The sequence below is a fragment of the Cinclus cinclus genome, chromosome 4 (assembly GCF_963662255.1).
Source record: "Cinclus cinclus chromosome 4, bCinCin1.1, whole genome shotgun sequence".
Lineage (NCBI taxonomy): Eukaryota > Metazoa > Chordata > Aves > Passeriformes > Cinclidae > Cinclus > Cinclus cinclus.
The window spans coordinates 28,784,070-28,808,042 of record NC_085049.1 but is presented as its reverse complement, the minus strand read 5'-3'; the positions used below and the strand labels follow the sequence as shown (position 1 = coordinate 28,808,042).

General features: G+C 37.9%; 1 protein-coding gene across 3 annotated transcripts in view; it reads right to left on the bottom strand.

Annotated features, from left to right (window-relative positions):
- Nucleotides 1-23,973, bottom strand: part of ERC1 (ELKS/RAB6-interacting/CAST family member 1) — a 257,407-nt gene that overhangs the window by 128,795 nt on the left and 104,639 nt on the right. Inside the window, exon 11 of one of the 3 annotated variants that reach the window (XM_062490997.1) lies at nt 16,593-16,604. The exons of the other annotated variants lie outside the window; for them this stretch is intronic. Within the exon in view, the coding sequence (XP_062346981.1) occupies nt 16,593-16,604 (12 nt within the window). The remainder of the gene's footprint in view (nt 1-16,592; nt 16,605-23,973) is intronic. 3 annotated transcript variants of the gene reach the window in all.

Genomic DNA, 23,973 nt, shown 5'->3' with positions numbered 1-23,973 from the left:
CGGCAATTTGCAGTGTGCATGTGGACTTCTCATCATAAAGTAAAGAGCTAATGAACTTCTGAGAGATACAGTGCATTAAATATTACCATAAATACACATTCCTACCGAAACAAAACAGGACTGCAAAACAGGACTACAAAAGAGAGAAAGAATTCTGGTCATTCTAATTGAAGCTGGAGAGACAGGTCACGTTCAGTGAGATAAAGCTTTGAAGAAGATACCAACTGGGACCAGCAGAAACAACAACAAAACAAACAAAAGTGCCTCATCTCAGAAGATGCTTATTCCCTGAGTCACCTCAAATCAAGTAATAAAAACATTACAGACATACATAAAAGAAGAAAAATCTAATGAGAATGTTTATGGTTGAATTGCAGCAAAGAATCCCACTAATTTTAGAAATAATTTCTTTTGCATTTTTAATAGCAACTTTAAGATAACTATCCTTCTTTGAGAGTCTAGCTCCTAAAACATTTTGCCCTCAAAAGTGAAAACTCTTTTCCATTATTTTGAATTTTTCTCCATTTCACAGTATGTCATGCCAAGCAGTGTTACAGTGTAATGTATTAGATAAAAGGAAGTAGAATAAAATTCAGGCCTCTGACCCCAGAGTCTTTCAACTAAAGTAATTCCAAGATTTTCAGAATAAATAATTTCACATCTTTTGATTTTGGGTGCTCCATTTAGGCCATGCACCTGACAGAAATGTCCCCTAAGATTTCCTAATCTGAAAACTGAAACCAACTGTTCATGTCTATGGCTTTACTCTTTCTTTAATGAAACAAAAGTGCATCAATTAAAAAAAGCCACATCTTTCCACTTCTCCATGAAATTCTTGAATTTCCAGTGGTGAAATACAGCCTAACACCATGGGGAATAAAGTCAAACAATCACAATAAGCGCTAAAATTTTTCAAATGAGATTTCGTATTTTAAAATTATTTTAAAACAGGAAGACAAATACAAACAACAGAAGACCAGTGGAACATCAAGTATTCTTTGAAAGTGGCAAGTCACGTTGTTACCCATCAGAGTCCTTGGGAAGACCTTTCCTCACTAAGAAGACCAATTACTACATAGGCTGTTTTTTATTTATTAAGGCTTTTATGAAATTATTTTTGCCTGTACTAATGTCAGTATTTTTTGCATTTTAACACTAATCTCCTTGTCTTTTACTGTAATACAGCTGCTAATTCTCTCATATAGATTTTCATACTTTGCATTAATGTAATGTAAGCTATTATCTGCATCTGGTTATATCTACTGACTATTTCAGATATTATTCTTATAAAATAGAAGTCGGTAAAATGTTAACTGAAAATGTGAATTAGTTAATTTGAATTTTACTATTGTATTTTAACATACTTTTTATTCACATTTACAAGGCCAACACACAACAGTGTTTTTAGAACAATCCAAGTTAAGGAAACATTTAGAATGCTTTTGAACCACCACAAAAGCTTCCCTGCAATGTAAAATGTACGTACACATGCTGTATTTCACACAATGAATCACACACCAGGAACAAACATGCAGATCTTGTGCACTGCTATAGAAACAGCCTGTTTTACTCATCTGACTTAGGCACTCAGTAACATTTCTGTGTGTCTGTCAGCCATGTCAGAAGGATTGCTGAGTTCGAGCCCTCATTGCTGTAGCATTACCACCACCCACAGGACACTCCACTGGTGCTGCAGGTACTAATCCTGATGGACAGAGGAACTCCAAATGCTTTAAAGAACACTTTGCTCCTCAACATGACTTAAACAGATAAAAGTAGTCAACATGAATGAAAAAACCTACACTGAAAACTGGATCCCATGACCTAATATGCTATTTACTTTTGAATTGCTAAAGTTCCTTATGCTATGAAATAATAGGTTCTACAATGTATAGTGTAGAATTATAGAATATTTCAAGTTTTCAGGGACCTATAAGATTCATCGAGTCCAACTCCTGCTTGTTGCAGGACTACCTAAAATGGAACCATACCACTGAGAGCATTGTCCAGACACTGGCTGAACTCTGCCAGGCTTGGAGCTGTGACCACATCTCTGCCCCAGTGTCCTCATGGTGAGGAGCCTGAACTTCTCTGATGCAACTTCATTTGTTTTCCTCGTGTCCTATCGCTGGTCCCAGAGATAGATCAGCACCTACCCCTCTCCACTGCCCTCCTTGAGGATGGTGCTAACATTGCCTAAGATATCCAAGCACTTTGTAGTCCTAAGAGACACAGAGAAGCATCCAAATTATGGTATTTACCCCAAAATTTCCTTTGTCACTTTGTTTTTAAGGTCTGCCCCCATAAAATATTTTAGCTAGCTATATCCTTAACCAAATTTCTGAATTTAAAAGATCAAGAACACAGCAACATAGCTGAATTGTTTGGGTTTTTCTGCTTTGTTTTGTGGGGGGGTTTTTCGAAGTTTTGGTATACAAAGAAAAATATTTACATTCTGGGGTATAGAACAGAAGGAAACAAAGGAAAAACTCTTCCCAAAAATGCTATTTTGATTTGAAAATAAGAAAAAAATCCTGTTCTGAAAATTTTTGATTTGGCTTTTAGTTGCTCAAAACTCAATTCACCTTATTTAGGGTTAGTAGCCAAATCATGGAAAATAATTGCAATGTTTGGAAAGCCTAATTGTTTAACCACAGGAAAAAGCAAGTGATGAAAGGAAGATAAATAAGCAATGAAGGAAACAGGACTGACCACATCACACAGCCCCATCACCACAACTGGGTGTGTGATTGACAGTCAAAGGGAAGTTGTCAAGAGCAGGACAAAGTTCTTCCATCTGGCGCATTCAAAAATTAGGATCAGAGAATTACACACCGCTGAAGATCTACATGGAATTTTGCATAGGGGGGTTGGGGTTTTTTTAAGGACTGTGTTATCTGGGCCTTTTCCTTGGCTTTGGCTGTACTCAGCAGTTTCAGCTACTCAACTAGTTTGTCACTGCTTTTCAACATTGTAACAAGATCAAAAATTGTGCATTAAATTACAACCTAAATGAAACAACAATTTCACTATGCTTCAGAAACTTGGTTTAATATTACCTCCTCTGTTGCACACTGCATCCAAGCTGAAAGACCAATCACCACACTTAAACTGCTCTTGCTCAACTGCACAACACTCAGCTACCTCTTCTGCCTCTGAACTTCTTCCAAAACCTCTCATCATTCTCTCAGCTCCTTGCTGTTCTGCACCACTTATATGACAAGGTAAGGAATGCCAATGAAAATATTAACAGATCCTGAACATTTAACTGGGCTGCTGCATGAGTCAAATTGTCCCATGGTGGCTGTGAGAGATGGAGGGTAGACTTCATTTCTTGAGGCTAGGAAACTTTGATTTCTAAAAACAAAGCGTGTGTTCAGGTCAGCACTGAAGGAGGCAAGGGATGAAGGCTGTGGGAAACTAGCGTGCCCCACATTTTAGGAACAGGAACCCAACAGTGTCTGAACCAAGAGGTGTTAAAAAGCAGATCTCGACTTTACACTGGCCACTGCCTTTCTTCAGTGGTAAGAATTATTTGCATGATATAATTTGCACATTTCCTGATGTGGTCAGCACATCAGCCAGCACATCTCTCCCTGTAGCTGAAACAACACCAAGATTTTCTTCTACAAACAGCTGATGGGAAGATACAAGATAGGGGAGCACATGCCATATGAATCTAGGAACTCAATATAATTTAAAAAATGTTATCCCAACCCTCCTATAATTCAGAAACACTTGGAAAAGAAATCTACTACCTGATTCATTAGCAATAGATGAGGTTTACCAAGTAATAAGGTGGCATAAGTTATTAATGCTACATGGACTGTTTCATGAGGGAAATAACACCAGAAATAACCAGGGTGCTCTGCAGTCATGAGACAGAACCCCAGGTACATATAATGGCAAAGTCAAATGCTGCTGTCTTAGTATTCTAAAAATAATAATAATAATAATAATAATAAAAATTGCCCCAACCAACTGGCTAAAATGGAGGGATTATCAGCAGAGATTAAACAAAATGTCTTTTCTTTAGTGCAACAAGTCCATAGCAAATCAAGTAAACCAAAGGTTTGCTTTCAGACAGGGCCAAATACAACAAGACACTAAATATGTCTGGTAAGCATCTACGCCACCTTATGTTTTCATTAACCTCTAATTACAATTTTGTAGATAAAATCCTTTGCTTCTATTTGTCCAACTAATGTGCAGTGAAAAAAAAGAAAGACTAATAAAATGAATGTGCAGCTTCCCAACTACTTAAATTCTCAGCACCTATTTGCTAGGAAGCAAGTTCTCCGATAAAAATAATGAATACGTTACCATAATTTCATAACTGGCATAAGATTTTAAATCAAGTTTCAGAGATTAAATATTAAATTAATTATACATCAGGTTTGATAACTACATTTGAAAGCTGACAGACAGCAACTGAAATAGAAAAGAAACCTTTATTCTTAAAACCTTGCAATTTTTTTAGTTTTTATTGTTGCTAGGAACATTAGAAATACAAACTTCAGGCGAACTCTGAAATAAACCTCCAACATAGTGGCAAGGGTGTTCCTTTGTTAAAAAAAAATATTAATACTTTAAAGACCTTAATAAAAGCATTCAGTAGTTCAACAAATAAGTTTGTTCTGTTGTATTTTTCCCTGTTTTTGTTAATTGAGCAAACAGATGCAAAGCCAAAAATGACATTTATAAAATGGCTGATTAGTCTTAGGTGTGGATTCCTTCCCCCTGCAACATGCTGTGTTAGTTGGAATTTGGCCCTAACAGTGTGGGAAGAAGTCCCAACGGTGCTGTTCTCTTTAACTCCAGCTCACAAACCAACTGCCCTGTGAACAGATCACACACAGCCAGCCATTCTCTTCCCAAGAGACCTGCACCATTTGGTGAAAAAAGTGTTTTCTAAATAGCAATAAAATCTTCCTTATGAATGGCATTTTATTGAGGTTTCAGAAGGTACTTTTGTGATCTAAGAGAACACATGTCTCTTTTAACTGCAGTCCCACTAGCCAGAAGAGAAAACAAATCACAATACAGTGTTGTTTTTCTTTCAGAAGGGCATGCCATCTTTTAATTACTTCTAGAACAATACCCAAACAATTAAAAACAAAAATCAAATGTAAAAGATAGCCGTTGTAACCAAACAAAAAATGAAGGTAAGGAAAAGAAAATTTTAAAACTAGGAATTTAAGAATCATGCTAGATTAGCCTGAAACATCTATGTGTATGTAAACAAACTATGAAGAGAGAAAAGTCCTTTCTAAATATTTGCAGGAATTTGGGATAACAGTTGAAAATGTTCAAATGTTTTTTATTCTGTCCTTCTGCTAGTTGTATGTGAAAAAAGCAAGATATGTCTCACATATAGAAGCTGACAAATACTGAAAATCCAGTCCTCAAGCAAAAAGTCTCGAGCTAAGCAGTTGCTTAGGACAAAACCAAAAGCACAACAAATGCAGTAACTCATTGCAGAAGGATTTCTGAAACAAAAAGAAATACGTTCACAAGAACATTTAGAGGCTTGCTCTTAGGAAAAGATGTAAGGAAATGATGCTAGCAGGACCATTCTGAAATAATGTAAACCTGTCCATTTCAGGGCTAAAACCCTGATGACTTTATGTCACTGAGATGCTCAAATAAAAATCTGATATAATTTAGCTTACCTACTTAAAATGAAAATTGTTTTCCAGAAGAATCTTTTTAAAAGACTCTATACAGATCTGAACTGAAAAGTATTTACTCTGCTAGCTATAAAGAAGTTATGCAAAATCTGATCCAAAGCTGGCCATTGCCAGAGACTATACTGGGAAAAGCATACAAAAGGATGGAGCTGATTGAAAAGCCATGTTATCACAATCATCAAACTTTGCTACAGCATCTCCCTCACCACGACAATCTGAGATAGGAGGGACACAGCTCTGATTTGGGATCCACTGCTGAGACCAATTTCTGGCAGTGAACACAGACCACAGAGTCTCTCAGAACACACGTCCAGCATATTTCTTTCGGATGCTCAGCAAACACTTATTAAGAGATATCTCCTCTTCTGAAATACATTCTGAATCCCTGGCTTTGACAGCCCACATCAGGTCACTATGAAGAGTGGCTGCTGAGATGATTTGTTACAGACTTTTGACTGCCTGGCAAATGGGAGACAGCAGCATTATTTGTAATAAATATTCCCCCCACAGGGCTGCACAGGGTATCTGAAGGTGCAGATGGCTTAGTCCTCCTCCTCTTATACAGCTGTAACTCTGCTTTCTCAGTCTGGCACACACAGGAGAACACATCCAGGAATATTTTGCCAGTTAAGTGAACACCGAGTTCTGGAGAACTCAGTGAGTACTGTAAAGCAATATGTGTAAATCTCTCTTCATTAGAGCTCTCTCTAACAGACCTAGTAAGCCATGGACAAGGTTACTGCCTTATACATTTGAGGAGGGATTTCTACCATTCCACAGCACATGGATCTATCTGATACAGAAGAAGTATGTCCATGAGTATTATGAATACATACTTAAATTTTTAATATATGATGAAGGAACACATTAAAAAAACCTCTGGCAACAAGATGCTCCATGTGTCAGATATCTGAAATACACTCTCACTGATATCCTCAGAGATAAGAAGGTTGGCTAAATAAATTACTTCTAGTTTGGAGCGTGTACTCAGAAAGATACATTCTTTATCTAGGCAATTATACAACTCCAGTAAGCTACTTTTAATTTGGTGACCTTGAGACAAATGAGACAAAATTAAGCTAATTGACCTGATCTCCCTCTCACAGCAACTGCCTTGATGCAGGATGTCACTGAGACATTTTCTGCCTACTTCAGTTAACTCATTTTCCAAGTAATTGGGGAACACTCCAAATCATTAGGAATTAGCCTTTGCTGTCAAGAACACCATTACTAACACAAATACACTATATTTTCTATAAATCATGGATCTTTTTATATGAAGGCATACATTGGAGGTTGAGAGACGTCAACAGTGTTGAAAGTCTAATTCATATTAATGAGGCTATGGTCAAGACCATACAAGAATGGTCTTTTCTGTCAAGAATACAGAAGAACAACAGGAGCTTACCAGTCCTTTTCTACTCAGAAATTAAATTATATTAAATATACCGGTAATTCAAGAAACAACTATTCCAAGACCCAGAAGAAAACACCCAATGTACTCCTACCTCTCTGGAATTTTCAAGAAATTAATTTAAATCAAATCCCTCTGAAGGTGGTGTTAGGTTTTTTCCTATTGACTGCTTTTGTGCAGACTAGTGTAAGGAAGAAATTAGCAGTGTGCAGACCCTTTAAACTAATTTAAAATGTTAAGAGCCATGCTGTTTTAAATCAAACTCATTATTGCTCAAAATAAGGCTTCCCCTGCAGATACTGCCTCACTAAAAAGAGGTATTTATATCTATTAAAAAAATTAAAAAGAAACAAAAATGGACATGGGGAAGATTGCATCCATAAAGGAATTCATACATACTCTGGAAATTTGGAATAGAATGTGTTTACCCCTTCTATTTAACTTTAGACTTTATTCTTCCAAATGTTTGGCTTTTGTTCACACTACAAGGTTTTTGCTCAAATTACAATAATGTCCAAAGTTTGACGCTCTTAAAAATAGAAAGCAGCCTCCTTCAGCTGTATTTCAGCTGTCATTTGTTCATGTGATCCAAGCACACTGAAAAAGAACACAGAAATAAGCAGTCAAGGAAGCAAACTGTCAGAAACCGTGCCATGCCCCAGCTCTCTGAGCACACATCTGCATACTCCCCACTAAAATGGGAAATCTGTGCTGGAAGGCATGTCATGAACTAAGGAGAGAAAAAATGGTTCTTTCCACCTCTCTGCTAACTTTTATATAATGCCACTGCATGGTGCCTCCAAAAGCTCTGTCTATTGCTTATGCTGTGGGCAACAGTCCCTTTGACTGGGACATATGATCATGAAATATTTCCTTTAATAAGAAATTACTTAAAGTATTCCAGATACAACAGGAAAATCTATTATTTTCGCATTCCAAGTCAGTGGCCACTTTTGCAATAAAAAGTGACATTTTGCAATATCCTACTAAAGTTTTGACTATCATTTAATGCTTTCTCCCATTTTTTTCCATACAGGATGGTCTTAAAGTAAATGATGAAAAAGAAAAAATGAGCAAGAGGAGAAAGTGCTAAAAGAAAAGACAATTCACATTGATTTCAGGTATCAATCCTTTAAAATATGTTGACATCCTAAATTCTGAAAATGTGTTCACTCTCATGTATTTTACATATATTGCTAGGAGTTAGTAATTAAAAAAACCTATTTCTAAGCTGTTTATTACTAACTGAAATTGTTAACATATTCTGCTGTTTGATTTGTGAAAGTGAATGATTACACACTGAAAAGTGAAATTAATGTATCTAGTAGTTGGTTTTAAGTTAACAACATTAATAAATTTGGTACAATTACATGAGAATTCAGGGGCATCCTCCAAAACCAAGAAACCTACCATCTGAAAACTAGGAATACACTTGTTTTAAAACACTGCAAACTCAAGGAACTGAAGTGAAAATATAATGTAGACTATTACAGAGTAAGGCAAGCTTAGAGAAAGATCCAAGGATGAACACAATAGTGGTGCCCCCAAGAGAATGCATTTTCAAAGCTACAGCATCCCCACTGCAGTATGGGAAGAGTCCTTATCCTTACAGATACCTGCGGGGTAAAGTTGCATTGTGTCACTTTTCTTTTAGCTCCCAGCATGTGGGACTTCATCAAAAATGACATGAACAACTCAGGACACTCAAAATCCTAGGACTGAGCAATACAGGAGAGGAGGAACTAGTAGGAAAGCACCCTCACTTTTCTGTTGGGTTGGCACCTTTTGCTTTCTTTGTCAAGGCTGGCCCTGAGTACTCCAGCTTGGCAACTGCCACTTGCTGGCAGCTGTAATTTCTAGGATGAAACAAGGTTCTTGTCTATTTACAGAGAGCATTTTGCAACTCAAGTTTGTAATTCCTGGTTACTCTTGGTTTTGTATAAAACAAATTAAGTTACTTGTAATGGCAAAGTTCATTCCAAAGTGCTTGAAGCAAGGAAGCTGGAACTAAATCATTCCAAGCCTACTGCCACTCTAAAACTACCAACATGCTTGGTCCCAACTTCTATCAGATTTGTTCAGTACTGTAAATAGATACATAAGAATGTTCCATGTTAAAGCACTTTACATTGGTAGGAGTGTGCTGTGTCACTAAAGGGATAGGAGGCACCTTACCCCTTGGAGATGGGAGCTAATTACTCAGCAATGAACAGAAAGTGACAAGTGGAATTACTTTGTTCTGCAAGGAAGTGAAAAAGTCCCATTTCTTTTAATTAAGAAGAATGGCTTATCTGCTAGATAAGCAGGACATGAAGTTACTGAGAGCTTGATTAAACCTGTCTGAATTGCCTGGGGTACTTCAAGAAGATTATCTAGAAAAACTGACATATTCCAGTATGAAAGGACCCTCTATTGTCTCCCTATGAACACGTTATGTAGAAGGAGGGAATACTTGAATACACTACCCTGCAAGAACAATGAAATGGAAGAGAGCCACAGAAGAGAAAGGGGGAAGAAAAAGCTTTCTACTTTAATTTTAGCCTAACAACGTTAAGCATGTTTTTATCTTGCAGTATCTGTAATAGCCTACTTGGGATTTCATGGATACGAAATTTTGCTTTCATTTTACAGTGAAGTGATTAAGAATGATTTCCAATTAACTGACTGATAGCAACAGAATTGTTCACTGACTCTATAAACTGTGTAACTGTAACAAATATCTCTGCTTATCTAATATATTTTTCATGCAAAAGATGAGGAATTACTTGCAGAGATGATGCATAGGCCTGTTAGGGAAGCTAGTTTCACAGGAATGAGGGTGGAAAACATGAGCTAAATGACCAGTGACATAATGCTCTCAATTGTTAAGTAAAGCAGTGAAAGGCACATCTGAAACTGGAGGGTTTGAACGCCCTCATCTGAGGCACATCTTGTGTGCAGGTCAGAAATGGAACTTGAACTTCACAAGGAACACAAGAACAAAAGGTTCCAGTTCAGGCACTGGCACAGACTCAACTCCACTGGCATGACCAGTAACTTCCCAGCCAGCTGAAAATCTCACAGCAGAAAAATTCTGCCTCAACAAGTGAGTTGAGAAGAAAATGCAGGGTCAACTATGCTCTATTTTATTTGCCCAGAGCCTGAGCAAGATAAATGATGTGACAAAAAGGGATGTGAAAACTGCAAATGGAAGATGGTCCAAATGATGAGACATAAGAGCAAACCTGGTAACTACAGAGGTGAAACAGTGAATCCCCTCCCTGTCAGATTAAAGGTCACTGTCCCAGTCAGCTCTCACCAGCAAGAAGAGCTTACAGAGAACATAAAAAAATTTGTGAAACAGAATTTCCAATTTTATCTTTGCTGATTCTATTCACAGCAATAAAGTTTAAGACTATCTGTGTTTATGGACAGGGAAGAAGGGGAGAGCTGTATTAGAAATCATGAAATAAAAATGTCTTAGCAAACTACTGGACAAATCCACTAAGACCACTCTGATCTATATCACAGTGATACTCTATTCCAGAAAGCAGCAATTCTTTTCAGAATTGTTCAAAAACTGAGAGTACTTACAGAAATTTGCAAGAAATAAAAGTGCAGTGGACCCCCTCCCCCATCTCCACAATTTTTCTTCATTCTTTCCTTACAGCTGTACAAAGCTATGAAATAACAAGACCATTGTTGTTTACCCTGTTCTATCAGATCACTATTGCATAGAAATCCTTACCAAAACCACACAAAAACTCTAGAGCTTAGCCATGAATACAGATTAACTTACCACAGAAACTCAGAATCATGGAGTAATTCTGACTGCAGGGATGTCTGAAGATCACCTGCTTCAACACTGTGCTCAAAACAAGGTGAAGTGAGAGCAGGTTGCTCCTAGCTTTGTCCAGATGAGTTTTGATTATCTCCAGTGCTGAGGACTCGGCAGCCTGCCTGGGCGATGCATCAGTACCCGACTGACCACTCTTTTGCTGTCAATTAAGTCAATGGGACTTATATTGGAACAAATTCCAGTTTGTATCTGCTCCCTCTCAACATTTTACTGAACATGTCTGAGAAGTCTCACTCTGCCTTCTCCAGAAATTTTGCAGGTGTATTTTGTCTCATCATCCACATCACTAAAAAGACACTGAACACTGCTGATTCTCCTCTGAGCTGTCATCTCATTACTGAATCCATCAAGTTGGCCAGGCATGATTTATCCTTGTAAATCCCATACTGGCTGTTCCCTATAGCCTTCTAATCCTTCAGGTTCTTGGAGGAGGATCTGCTCCAAAAAGTTCCCAGCACATGAAGTTACACTGACTGGCCTGCAATCCTCCAGATCGTCCTTCTCATCCTTCCTGAAGATGGGTTTGCCAGTCAAGGGGAACCTTCCCTGACAGGCACAAGCTTTTGATGGTGATAGAAAGAGTCCTTGCTACGACATCAAGTGGCTCCCTCAGCAACCTGATGTTCATCTGATCTGATTCCATCAGCCTGCATATTTCTAATTTATTTAAACAGCCTGCAACTTGGGCTAACAATCCTGTGGGCAATGATTCATTCCTGCCCACTTTCCCATTATGTTCAGGATCTGAAAGGAGTCCTTACCAGGGTAAAAGGAGGAAAAGCAGATCCTGAGCTAGTCATGCTCTTCAGCAACTCTTTAGAAAGTCCTGCCCAGCTGCATTCTCTGTAAGTATCCTATTATTGCTGAGTGTGGGGCCTGTTAAAGCTTGTGATACTGTCACTTATGGAACCGTTTGCACCAAGACTATTTCACCATAGACACATTCACTGCCTAGCTTATAGAATTTTAACAGAAATAAAAATCTAGCCATTTGGAGAGATAAAATTTTGCACAGAAGCTAGCTATTAAAGAGAAAAACATAATCTTCAGCTTCTATTCCTTAGACTAAATGTGACCTGACACATACAGGTCAGTCAAAATGTTTAATATCGCATGTTTGATCATTTCATTTAATCTTCTGATGGTGACATGCTATGTAATTTGTTAGCTTTGGGATATAGGAAGATAAAGACACATTTAAAAATGTCTTCTAAAAATAACATTGTCTTTCAGTGTTTCAAATATAGTAAAAACCCCACCTTTATGTTATATCTGAAAAAAAAGGAAGTTGTGAAGGATTTCTCTCTCAGAACATTTGACTCGGACCTCTTCAAACAACATATTGTGACACACCAAAATCCTCCCTAGTGCCACATCACTTATCTTTGCAATGCTACCTCAGTTCCAAATCCCACTGGATTGTGGGATTTTGTGAATATGTGTGCTGAAAACAAAGGAATAACACAAAGAGAGAAACTACTCACTGTTTTTTCACATAATTAAATTAATTTCAGCAAGTAGTAGGAAACTAATCAGATCATGTGAGGCTGCAGAAAAGTGATCATTCCGAGATGATGTGCAGCTGTGAAAAATATTGCTTAATTAATATGCAGTCAAATGAGGCAAGAGGAGCTTTGACAGAAAGGTACAGATTCCACTTTGAACAGAGGAGGAAAGCTCTGATAATCACTATACCTAAAGCAAATTTGAAAGGCTATGCCAATGACTTTTTTTAAGGAAAACCACAGTTCTATTTTGTGACCTACTCATCACCAACAGGACTGATGCCTTCATTTTTTCCCTTCCCCACTATCATCTCCAAGATGCTGTATTTCTTCTCACTCAAAAAGATCGGATAACTCCTAAAATAAAGAGTACTTCTTAGTGTAAATAATTCCAGAAAGCCATTTTTGCTCTAAGTAGAATTACAGGAAACATACATTGATTAGAAAACAGCTACTACAGATTGCTGTTTTTTGGAGACAGTCAAGGAAATTTAAATAGAAACTTCTTTGAAGACATGTCTGTCTCTGCTGAGCTAAAACCACTGCTGATTCAACACGCTTCAAATTTTTAGCACTTCCTGACATAGTTTATGACCAACATTGTGGCAGAATGAAGACCTGGAGACTTCTGAAGGTATGAAACTGAAGAGCCAGCCACACTGGCAGTGAAATTTCTCCTGACTGCCCTGGCACGCTGTCAGAGCTCAGATCCAAGGCTTCCCAGAGGTCCAGCACACGAATCAGTGTGCAAAGGCATTTCCAGCACAGTGAAAAGCCCACAGGTACCATAGACTACATGCCTGCCATTAAATACTCTGGTGTTTTGGTTTGGCTTTATAAAAGAATTACTGAATAGCACTCTGAGTTTCCTGTACTTGCTGAACATTTTATGCAGTATTATCTGCTATTTTCTTATAGAAGGATGATTTTTTAAATATTTCCTTGGTGGTTAGACATGTTCTGTTTAATATATGTTTAGGACTCTGGAAAAAAGACTGAAATAATCCCCTCAGATTCAGAATTTTGTTTTTACTTTGATTTTATAAGGCTACACTTGAGTTGCTACACTGACATTTAATTTTACATGGACACTCTTAGCAGACTTTTACCTGGATTCATGCCACCAGCCTGTACTCATCTAATCACCAAGCCACTTTGCTTGTGGAAATAAAGTTTACAGTATTTCTTTATTACTTCCTAGTGCATCAGATTCTCTTTGGTATAGTAAAAAATACAGAAAACTTTCTTCTAAGAAGTGGATTACTTGCTTTAAAATATGACAGACACTACAATAAATTGTGTGATCTAAACTAACAGAAAATCAGTAGAAAGCAGAACACTAAAAGACAAGCCTCTTGTGGTATATCTCCTGCCCAGTTAAGCTGTTACCTAGTTTGAGGCTAGAAATCTTATTTCTGCATTATCAATATAGCTTGTTCTTCCCTTGAAAAACATGTAGTTGCTCACTATAGCACCTGATTGTCAGTGTTTTTTATCTTTAGCTATCTCAACTTCCATGACACATATTCAAAGGAACAGCTTAGAAGAACTGGAACAGATGAATTTATGGTATTTTTTTCTTTTTCTGCTGCAGGTAATGACATCAGTATAGTGTTATTTGGCCTGTAACTCTTAAACTTAGCCAGCTTTGGGGAGCTCTTTATGTGAAGCTGTCATCAGCAGAGATGCTTAGCAAAAAAACTTCTTACAGAAAACTGCTTTAATCCCCATGCTTTCCAAGACAATTTTATTTACTATGAATCAGTATGACATCCACTCCAGATCCTTAAGACTTCTGAGCAGTAAGCACGTAACAACATCAACAGTGATGCGGATTACACGGTTCTATTCTGATTCACTGAGGTTGTCAACAGGAGAGAGATGATGAAAGCTTAATGGACAGATCAAAAAAATTCAGAGGTATTGCACTGATTACTGTAAGCAAAGCTGTTCTTAATGAGAACAGAAATAATTCAGAGGATTTCCTTCCTGTTAGAAGACAGACATACCTAAAAAGTTTTTAACGTATTCAGTACTTTCCCAGGAGACACGTTTGCTTTGATGTCTGAAAAAACTGCTTTACATCATTCAGAGAAAAATAGAGTTATGCCTCCCACAGCTTCCAAGGTACAATGTTACTTCACAGAACATCTTTTTCTTCATATGTTGCAGTCAATGGTAATTAAGCAAACTCTGAAACGCTTAGAAAGAAACTAGTGTACTTCAACCACTGTAATTTCCCTGTTTGCCCCGAGGAGAATCTTTTTGTTTTGTTTCTGGTCAGCAGAGATATTGTAGTTCTAAGAGCAGTCATTCCACCTACTTCCTTACACTCTTGATTTGTTTTCACAAATAAATGAAAACCTCAGCAGCTAACTATAATAATTTTAAAAAGGGGGGAAAAAGTAATCCATAATAATCAATAAAGTGACTAAGAAACTGTGAGGACAAAATGGACAATCTCTTTAATGTCTTAGAAAACTCTTCCAAGTTCCTAATCCTAACACTTGGTCACCTCAAATCACAGCAGTATCTTCTCTAGCCAAATTTTACAATATGCTCTAAATCTGAGAAATAAAAGTTATAGTTACATTGCTTGTGAAAAGAGAAATCACACCAGGTCTTAGAAAAGCCACAACCAAACAGCACCCTAAAATTGTTTCCCTTTTTTCATTAATTCCAGCACAGGCACAGGTATTGATAAAACCCTACAGCCATATGGACTGAAGTTAAAACACCTTTGATAGCTGGATTCCGTAACATCTAGGATGTTTTCAGCCAAAGAACAGCAAGCTGTACTCATGGTGGTAACAGGCAGATAGACTGGTCCACAGAGTCCTGCTCATACAGCAAAAGGCAGAGATGTTATTTCAGAGGAGAATGCTCACAGGGCAGGAAAAACTTCCTGGTAGTTGTGTTTTTTGGGATGTGAAGGGGGTCATTCAAGGCCATACCTCCTCTCCCCAGTAATTACAAGTATGCCAGTATGACACACTGAGTATGGAAGGTATTGATGGATGACAACAGCATGATTAACTTCCAATCTTTTTCCAGTTTGTGGAAGGAAGAAAAACACGCACCCAAGGCCACAAGTACAGCGCCTGTGCCAAACCAAGGTCATGACACTGACACAATTTGAAGGCGTCAGCAGCATCACAGCACTGGGGGATTCCAGCCACCACCACATTTTTCAGCACTAACCATGAGCAGCAAAGTCGGATGTTGGTCGATAACTCAGAATTTTAGTCATTAAGTAGTGGCTTTCTGGGCAAAGACACTGCCTGAAACAATTATGATCATTCCTTCTTCAGGAGTCACAGATAGTTTATACTAACAGACTTTATCAGCAAAGACTAAAATCCAACATGGTTGTAGAGCTTTCAAAGGCAAATGATAATGTACTCTTGTAGTATTTAGGCTACAGACATTTACTTCAAGCTACTCTACTGAAATCCCAAAATCCGTGGTTAGCAACTGCCTTTAAAGTATTAAAACAGAAAAATGAGCCATGGCTGAAAGACTCAAAACATATTGTCTCTTAGTAGGCTTTCTTCAGTGGTTTATCACTTTGTGTCTTCAACAAAATCATCCTCTTGCTAATTCACTTATCTTTAACCCTCAGCCCTTGGCTCTTTCTGACAGCACAGCACATTCAAGCTGCACCAAAACTAGCTCTGCAACATCACTGCAAGGTTTCAGGCACAGATACAATGATAAAGATCTAGCAGTTAAAGTTTGTATGACCAGTATTTCAAAGGAACCACTTTTGCACTCCACAGCATGTGTATGTATCACAGAACATGGCTAATGGCCAATCTCTCCTCTTCTTAAAGTAACAGATAAAACCAGTAATATTTAAACTGTCTTGCTTCAGCTTCTTACTCCTGGAGTTTTCTTCCTTTAAATACTTCATGGGTTAGTTTTCCCCCTTCTTCCCCATGCACAACAGCATTGATTTACAATGGTTTGATATAAATTCTTTCCTTCTAAACATGCACCCTATTCAACCCATCCTCCTACACAGACTTAACCAAATCTCTGATCTTTTATTTTGTAATCATGGAACTTGATGTGCAATCTTCTGTAAGATCTCAATTTTAGTTAAATACAATCTTATAAACACCCTTTTAAAAGTGGATACTGACCTTGAGGTGAGGCTGAAGGGAGCAGCAAATCCAGGAAGGAGATGCGAAAGAGAAAGAGTTAGAGTTTGTGAAAACAGAGTCCAGAGATAAAGCAGTTCAAGAATAAAGGATAAAACAAGCAGATATAAATCAGGTAATGACAGACAGACACACAATCATTCACAAACAGAGCTGCATGTTTTATAGACATCTAAAAAAAAAAAACCAAACCAAACCAAACCAAAAAAAACCCAACAAACCACCAAGAAAAAGAAGTAAGAGAAAAAAGGACCTTTAGATTAGATTACACCATTTCAATTAGAGGCAACTTTCTGTAGAGAAAATAGTCTCCAATATGTAACAGTTCTTGGAAAAAGAAAATAAGCCATCTTACAAGAAAACTCTGGATTTACATCACATCATTAGCAAGTACCCTTCTTCCAGAATTCTAAGGAACATTTTGAAAATACAGAGTATGACTGAGATGAAACCTAAAGTCTTCCTTTACAACATCTTCTAACGGCTTATTTTCTCTCCATGAGCAAGACATGCAATTTTTTCACTTTTCCTGCAGATGATCCCAACTTGTCTAAACAGACTGAACAGAAAGGAAAAAAAAACAACCACTGAGTAAAGTCCTTGAGACCTAAAGACCTGTTAAAGCTAAAAGCTCATATTTCTTAATTTTGACATTGAAGTCACCCCTTCCAAAGAAAAACAAAAACAGCAGCTGCCTCTTCTTCCTGCCATATAATTCTTCTGCATAAGGTGCAATCTAAAAACAATAATGACCAAACAGGTATTTTTTAACAGTTCTCTCCAACATTGCTCAACAGCAGAACCGACCAAGACAAAATGCTGGAGTCCCCTGTATAAAACATGAGGTCCCATAGGCTCATTATTGTTTTGTTTGTTTTTTGTCCCCAAATGTCCCCAGTATCTTTCATAGGCATCTGCTGTCAATTTCACTGATAACAGCAAGGTAAGCCAACAAAGAACCATAATACAGATCTGGTTTTAAATTTGATGGTTTTCAGTCAATAGAAGAGAGGCAAAGGAAATGTCCTTCTGTCCAAAGAAGGAATTTGGCTTTTACATTTTTTGTACTTCTCCCATGGCAAAACTTCACTCTAAAAAGGCAGGATATGGGCTGGATAAAAATACTTCTAAAGGACAGGCTAACTGCTATATTCTCTGTTACTCTTAGTATGTGGAGGCACATAAATGAAATTTGAAGTCCTTATTCATGGCATAAATTTTACTATCAACCATGTAGGGTACTGAACTTGTACAAACAGCTGTTGTTGGTCTGTAACAGATTAACTAGTGCAAAGGTGCTTTGCTTTGGATTCTGAACCAACATTCTTCAAATCAAGCTCTTCAAGGACAGCTGTTGTAAAGAATGAATTATTTGGGGATCTGGGGAAAGATGAGACTTGTGAAATGCCAAATACCACATCTCAGTGTTTGATCTTGAAGTAACTTGAATGCTCCAAAAGCCTTGGTTAATTCATACAGAAAAACATGTACGTAACAATTCTGACTGAAATCCAAGACCACAAACAAATTTAATAGAAGGGAACAAAAAAGTGAAAACAAAGGTTATGTAAGGGAATAAATATGGTAAGGGGCAAAATTTAGGGCTCCTTATTTTGTGTTTCAGGCATCCTTTGCAATTCCTGGTTGTGTTGTAATGATGTGATACTGTTTCTTCAGTTTAACAGTGAAAAACATACAGGCTACAACTCAGAACAGCACAGTAGAATTTAAATGAGCCATACAGCTCTTACAACTGCTATTAAAGGTAGCATCTTTTGCTGGGACAATATGAAGGCAAAACAGTATGTACAACACTATGATGAGGTTGCCTGCAACCTTCTGTGTGCTACACAAGCATTATTTAACCAGCGACTTAGGTTTTAAACAGAGAGTAATTATTGCTACACCTCCATTTTGTTATGGAATAATTCTTTCTTCCAAAGAAAAATACATTTGGAGTAATGCCTAGCCCCTTTTCCAAGTTTTTGTTACAGAAGTACAAAATATTTTTAGCAGTATGGATTTTCAGAATAACTATAATATTTATCCAAACAAAAATAAAGACTATATCTGAAAGCACATTAAAATTAGAAGAAAAGTCTCTAAGTGTGCTAACACTCAAACTAAAACCAAAGCTGACACCTGAAACTGCCAGCTATTGGGAAGTAAATGGAGATCTGCCATGGACTGGAGGTGAAGCCTCAGTTCATGGGCTACATCAGTGAAATTGAACAGAGGAGCACAGCAAGCATCTGCCCCAGGCAGCAGCCCCAAGCAAGCAGGACCAGATACATACCAAGACAGGCTCATTACAGAGCAGAATCACAAGTTTTAGTTTGCACTCTTTCCTTTCGAGCAAGAACACATACTTGCAGCATTCCTTACAAGATCCAGCAGCAGCGCTCCTGCCCAGCCCCATTAACTGTGTACTCTGATGCAACAGTCACACAGGGAGACAAGACAATTGTAATGCCAACTGGCAGTCTCAGAGAAACCCAGTTTTAATATACCATCTCATTAATTTTAGAGATAGAGCAACTTAAATCTGATCATTGAGTGAATATCAAAAAATGAGATGTGAAAGCTTAAGCATTTTCATTAAGAAATCTGTATTTTAAAAGCTGTTGGTTATTCCAGCCACATTTTTTTCCACATGCTTGTGTATTATAGGGAGTGGAATGAGCCTGCTACATTTGTCTCAGATGTACTTAGGATGTAGCTTATGTAATGATTTTCAGTCAACCTTTTAATTCCCCTTGCTTGACAGAGAGTGATTGTGTGTATTTATTACCCTGTCATTCCTTCAAAGCAGTCTGACAGGGAACAATAGGCATTTGATCGTCCTTGTGTCTGTCAAAGCAGAAAGGCTATTTATGTTTACTCCTTTTGACACGTTTTCTTGATAAAAATAATGATGGCTGGTCTTTTCCTTCTTTCTAGGTTGGTATTTAGAGGGACAGGGAAGAGATGGAAAGGCAGAGACAGAAGGTTTGTGCATGCATCCATGCACACATACATGCATGGATGTAAGAACACAAACCCAGCCACAGATGGCCACAATGGATCACTAAAATTACTATTTCACTGGCTTACTGGCAACTACTGCATATTCCTTTTGTTCTTTCTGTACTCCAAGACAATGCCAGGATCTGACACTTTCATTTTTACTGTATCAGTTGTATAAAAGACAGCTTTGGTGGACTTTTTTTACTCCTTTCACACTAAATTGTGAGTATGGATATTTCCATATTGCTCAAAGATATTGACTGAAACAAAGTTACAAAACAGTTTTTGAAGAGATATAATGAAGGCAGGTAACAATGAAACTGATATGCAGACTAGGTTCATTATTTACATGATGCTCTTTCTCCTCATGTTTATTATTATTTTAATTATATCACAGCTCTTACACTCTACTGATCTAACAGCCGGATTAGGAGATATCTGCTAAATAAAATCCATTACTGCTACAATGTAAGGCAGATGACAACTCTCATACTCATTACAGATAATAGGCATGAGAAGGAGTGCTTGAAAACCACCTTGATTTAATGATAAAAACAAGCAGGACTTCAGCACTACAGAAAATTTGGCAGGAAAAGAAGCTTTCAAAAAAGTTCACAATCAGTGCTTCTCATTGCTGGTATTTCTCTAGTGCAGGGTCCTTCCTGGAGGAACCAAGGTTAGATCCTTAGTCTTAGGTTAGCAGACAAACCATGCTTTCACACAGCCCACTGCTGAACTTAACAAAGGAGTTGGCCTGTGCTCAGTTCCATGGACATGAATCACTCTGCTTAACAGTGTCAGTCCTGCCTGCTTGAACACGGATATAATACCAGGTTGAGGGGGTTCACTGAGTGGATAACACAGTGAGCTCACTCAGCCCCAGCCTGCACCAGCCCTGACCTCTCACCATGTCAGGGACTGGACTAATTGGGGTTCTGTGACCTTGTATTTTAGAACAGCTGTTTCTGCAGCATCACAAAGTTTCAGTTTCTCCCAAAACACAGGAAGAGGGAAAGAATGGGAAATAAAGGACAGCTAAATAGAGAACAAAGTAAAGAAGGATATCCCATTATATGAAAAAGGTGAGGATGGATTGAGGACTCACAGTAAAATCACTGTGATGGGGCTTTTATCTGGTGCTCTCTACGGATGGATTTGCAATTGCTGGCAGTATCTCTGTGTATCTCTTTTCTTTCCTTAGATGTAGGTTTCAAAAGCAGTTAGTCAGTCTGATTGTTGCTCTTAAGGCACTTTAACAAAGTATGACTTCCAGAGAGCAGACTATTGCTTTCTGAAAATCAGCATACTTTCAAATGTCTCAAGTTAAATACCTGTAAGCAAATGCACCTGCATCTTTTATTCTTATCTGTTTAAAGAAGTCATGCAGATATGAAACGTTTTTTGTTTTCCCCCTGTGCAACCTGATACGGGACTTCAGGTGTAATGCTGATCTTATATGAAGATAAAGCAAGACTGAGAAGAAAGAAATTACTTCTTCCTTTCCTAGCTTGGAAACTATGAAAATCTTAATATTCAACAGATCTGTGTGCTCAGAGGTGGAGCTGGGCTAACTATGGGCCTGACCACTTCTTTCCATTACAAAACCCTGTCCTTAGCTGCTTGCCAAATATTAAAAAGTTGTGCTGCTATTTCCCATGACAGGTTCAACCTAACTAGGGATTTTTGTGGAGAATTTCAGCTGTGTCCTTCATCAAAAGCAGCATTTTTATGGAAAAAGTTTCTTTCTATATAGTTAAAGACAGTATCATTTCACATAAGATGTGAATTAAAATGATAAGGGAATCTTCATTTCGGAATATCCTAAGTTGTGAGTGCTTTATTAGAATTTTAATGTTCACTTAAGCTACAGATTTTTCAGGGAAGTGGATGAAAAACACAACAACAAGAACAGATTCTGCCTTGTAATAATACCATCCAACTGTTAGGTAAATATAGTTGATTTGCTTTTATGTTTTATGTCACCAAAATGGATTGAAGTATTTTGAAATAGTATTTAACGGTTTCAGGTTTTCCAGTGCCTGAATCAGAGTTCAATTTATTTTTGGAAGAGTATAATCAGTTAAGACAATACAGAATTATAGCCATACCATCTCTCAAGGTTAATTTTAATGGTGATGATTATGACTTTATAAACACCTTTCTTCTATTGACAACATATCTTTTACTTTAAATTATTTATATGCCTTGATGTGGTTCTTGCTTAGGAATGCTCTAAAAAAAAATTTAAAAATTCACAGAAACAACAAACTTGAAAAACAGAGAATTATTCCAAGATATGAGTAGCAGTTTGAAAGTATTTCAGCTTCAAACTGTTGACTTAAGCTTAGGGCATAATTTACTAGTACAGTTTCCTTTACGCTATTCTAGGAAACTGTAAAGTTGATGGAAAATACAGCTAATTTCTCTCTCCATCTATCCTTCACAGAACACTACACAAACATATCTGTCTTAAAGAGAGACAAAGTAGGATACTGCATTCTACTATCCACATTTTTCAGCACTCCTCTGACATCCCCCAATGTTTTTTGATCTTTTATTTACTGTTGAGAAGAAATATTGAAGAGGAGTAGTATACCTTTTGGCTGCTACAAATAAAAAGTTGGAAGGTTTCTTCTTGAAAAGAGCATCCTTAAATTCTATTCAAGAAAACTCTTCAAAATCTCTTTCTTAACATAGCCACTAATTCCAGCTGTCCTTTACAGGACTTCTGGTATTCCACAGCTGAGAGCTGCCTTCTTTTGTTCCCAAGGCAAAGCTTGTTTCAAGAAAAAAAGAAGCCCTGTGTCCCCACAAGACCCACCCATCTTATATAGTGAGTGTGCCAAATAAAATCAATTTTAAGCCTGCAACTGGAACCAGAATTTCCATATATATATTCATTCAGTGCTCACTTCTGAAGAAACATATATAGATATACTTCCTGCCACCTCTCAACTACAAAGCCAGCTCTTACCTGCACAATATGTGGACACCAACAGAGTTGTGTATAAACTACTCTAAAGGCTGTGATGGCTATGTCCCACATAAGAAGTGTTACCTTTTGTTTGTTTTCTTATTACAGGATAGTCATCACAATAAAACTCAATAACAAGTCAATACTGACCTCTATCAGTGACACATTTTAGAACACTTGAAGAACACTGAGTTTTAGCTGGTTCGGGCAGAGCTGGTAGCAAGAGATTAGAACCAAAGGTAAAACACAGCAAGAGAATTAGAATTAAAAAGCAACAGCTTCTGTGGAGTTTAAATCAGTGAAAACAGTAGCAACTTCCTTTGGACTGTGGTCAGAACCAGCGCTTGCACTCAACATAAGCAGTTCCTGTTGACCTAGGGAAAGAAGCAGCATTGCAGCAGCCCCAAACAATAGCAGCAGCCGGGCAGCAGCGGCCACATTCCAGCCCAGAGGAGAAAACAGAAGCCTTGAGGGCACTCACTTTCCCAGGAAGTCCCACACAAACCCCCCTACGTGTTGTGGTGTGGGGACCAACACCTGGTAGGGAGGGTGCAATTTGTGGGAGCCGTGCTTTCTGAGGAAAGGCACAGTCACAAACATCCCCCGAGAAACAGAACAAAAAAACACAACTCGGGAGAGCGGGATGGGACAAGGGGGAGGGAAAAGCAAGGAAGGAAACAGAACACAAAATGAGAAGTTACAGAGAGACAGGAGGTTATGGAATAGCAATACAAAAAGCAAACAGTTAGTTACAAAGGAAGTGAATAACCAGACAGCTACAAAACCCTCTACACCACTGCAGTAGGGGACAGAAACAAAACTTACTGTTCAACCACAGAAGAAATGTGGACTTAGTCCACCTTCCCATAAGAAAAAGCAAAATCCTCCCCCCACAGAGAATATATACCAATGTACTTGTGCTTTCGACCTTGTGTTCACTCTATTTTTCAACTTCTGCATGGCACACACCATACTTAACAGATCTGCTTTAATATCTTTCGTCTGAAAAGCAATGTCTCCCACGCAGTAATTGCAACAGCTACTGAAGAGTGGGAGCATTTCCCTCTTTATGTTAACTTAAGCACAAGGCAGCTTTGCCTGCACTGGAGAGGTTAAAATAACACTTTTCTGCCTTTTATTTAATATTCCTCTCCCTCTTGTTTTTCCTCTTTCTCTGCTCCTCTGTACATGCCTCCCTAATAGGTGACACATCTCTTCTGTGGATCAAACTGTGATACCATTTCTCTCTCCCTGACAGCATATGGTCTAGTTGTCACATAGAACTAGCAAAAGGGAAGACTACAGGGAAGAGAGACTCTTTTGAAAAATCCCTTTTTTTGGTACAGTTATTCTCTGTATGCGACTTTTTTCTTCTCATCTTGT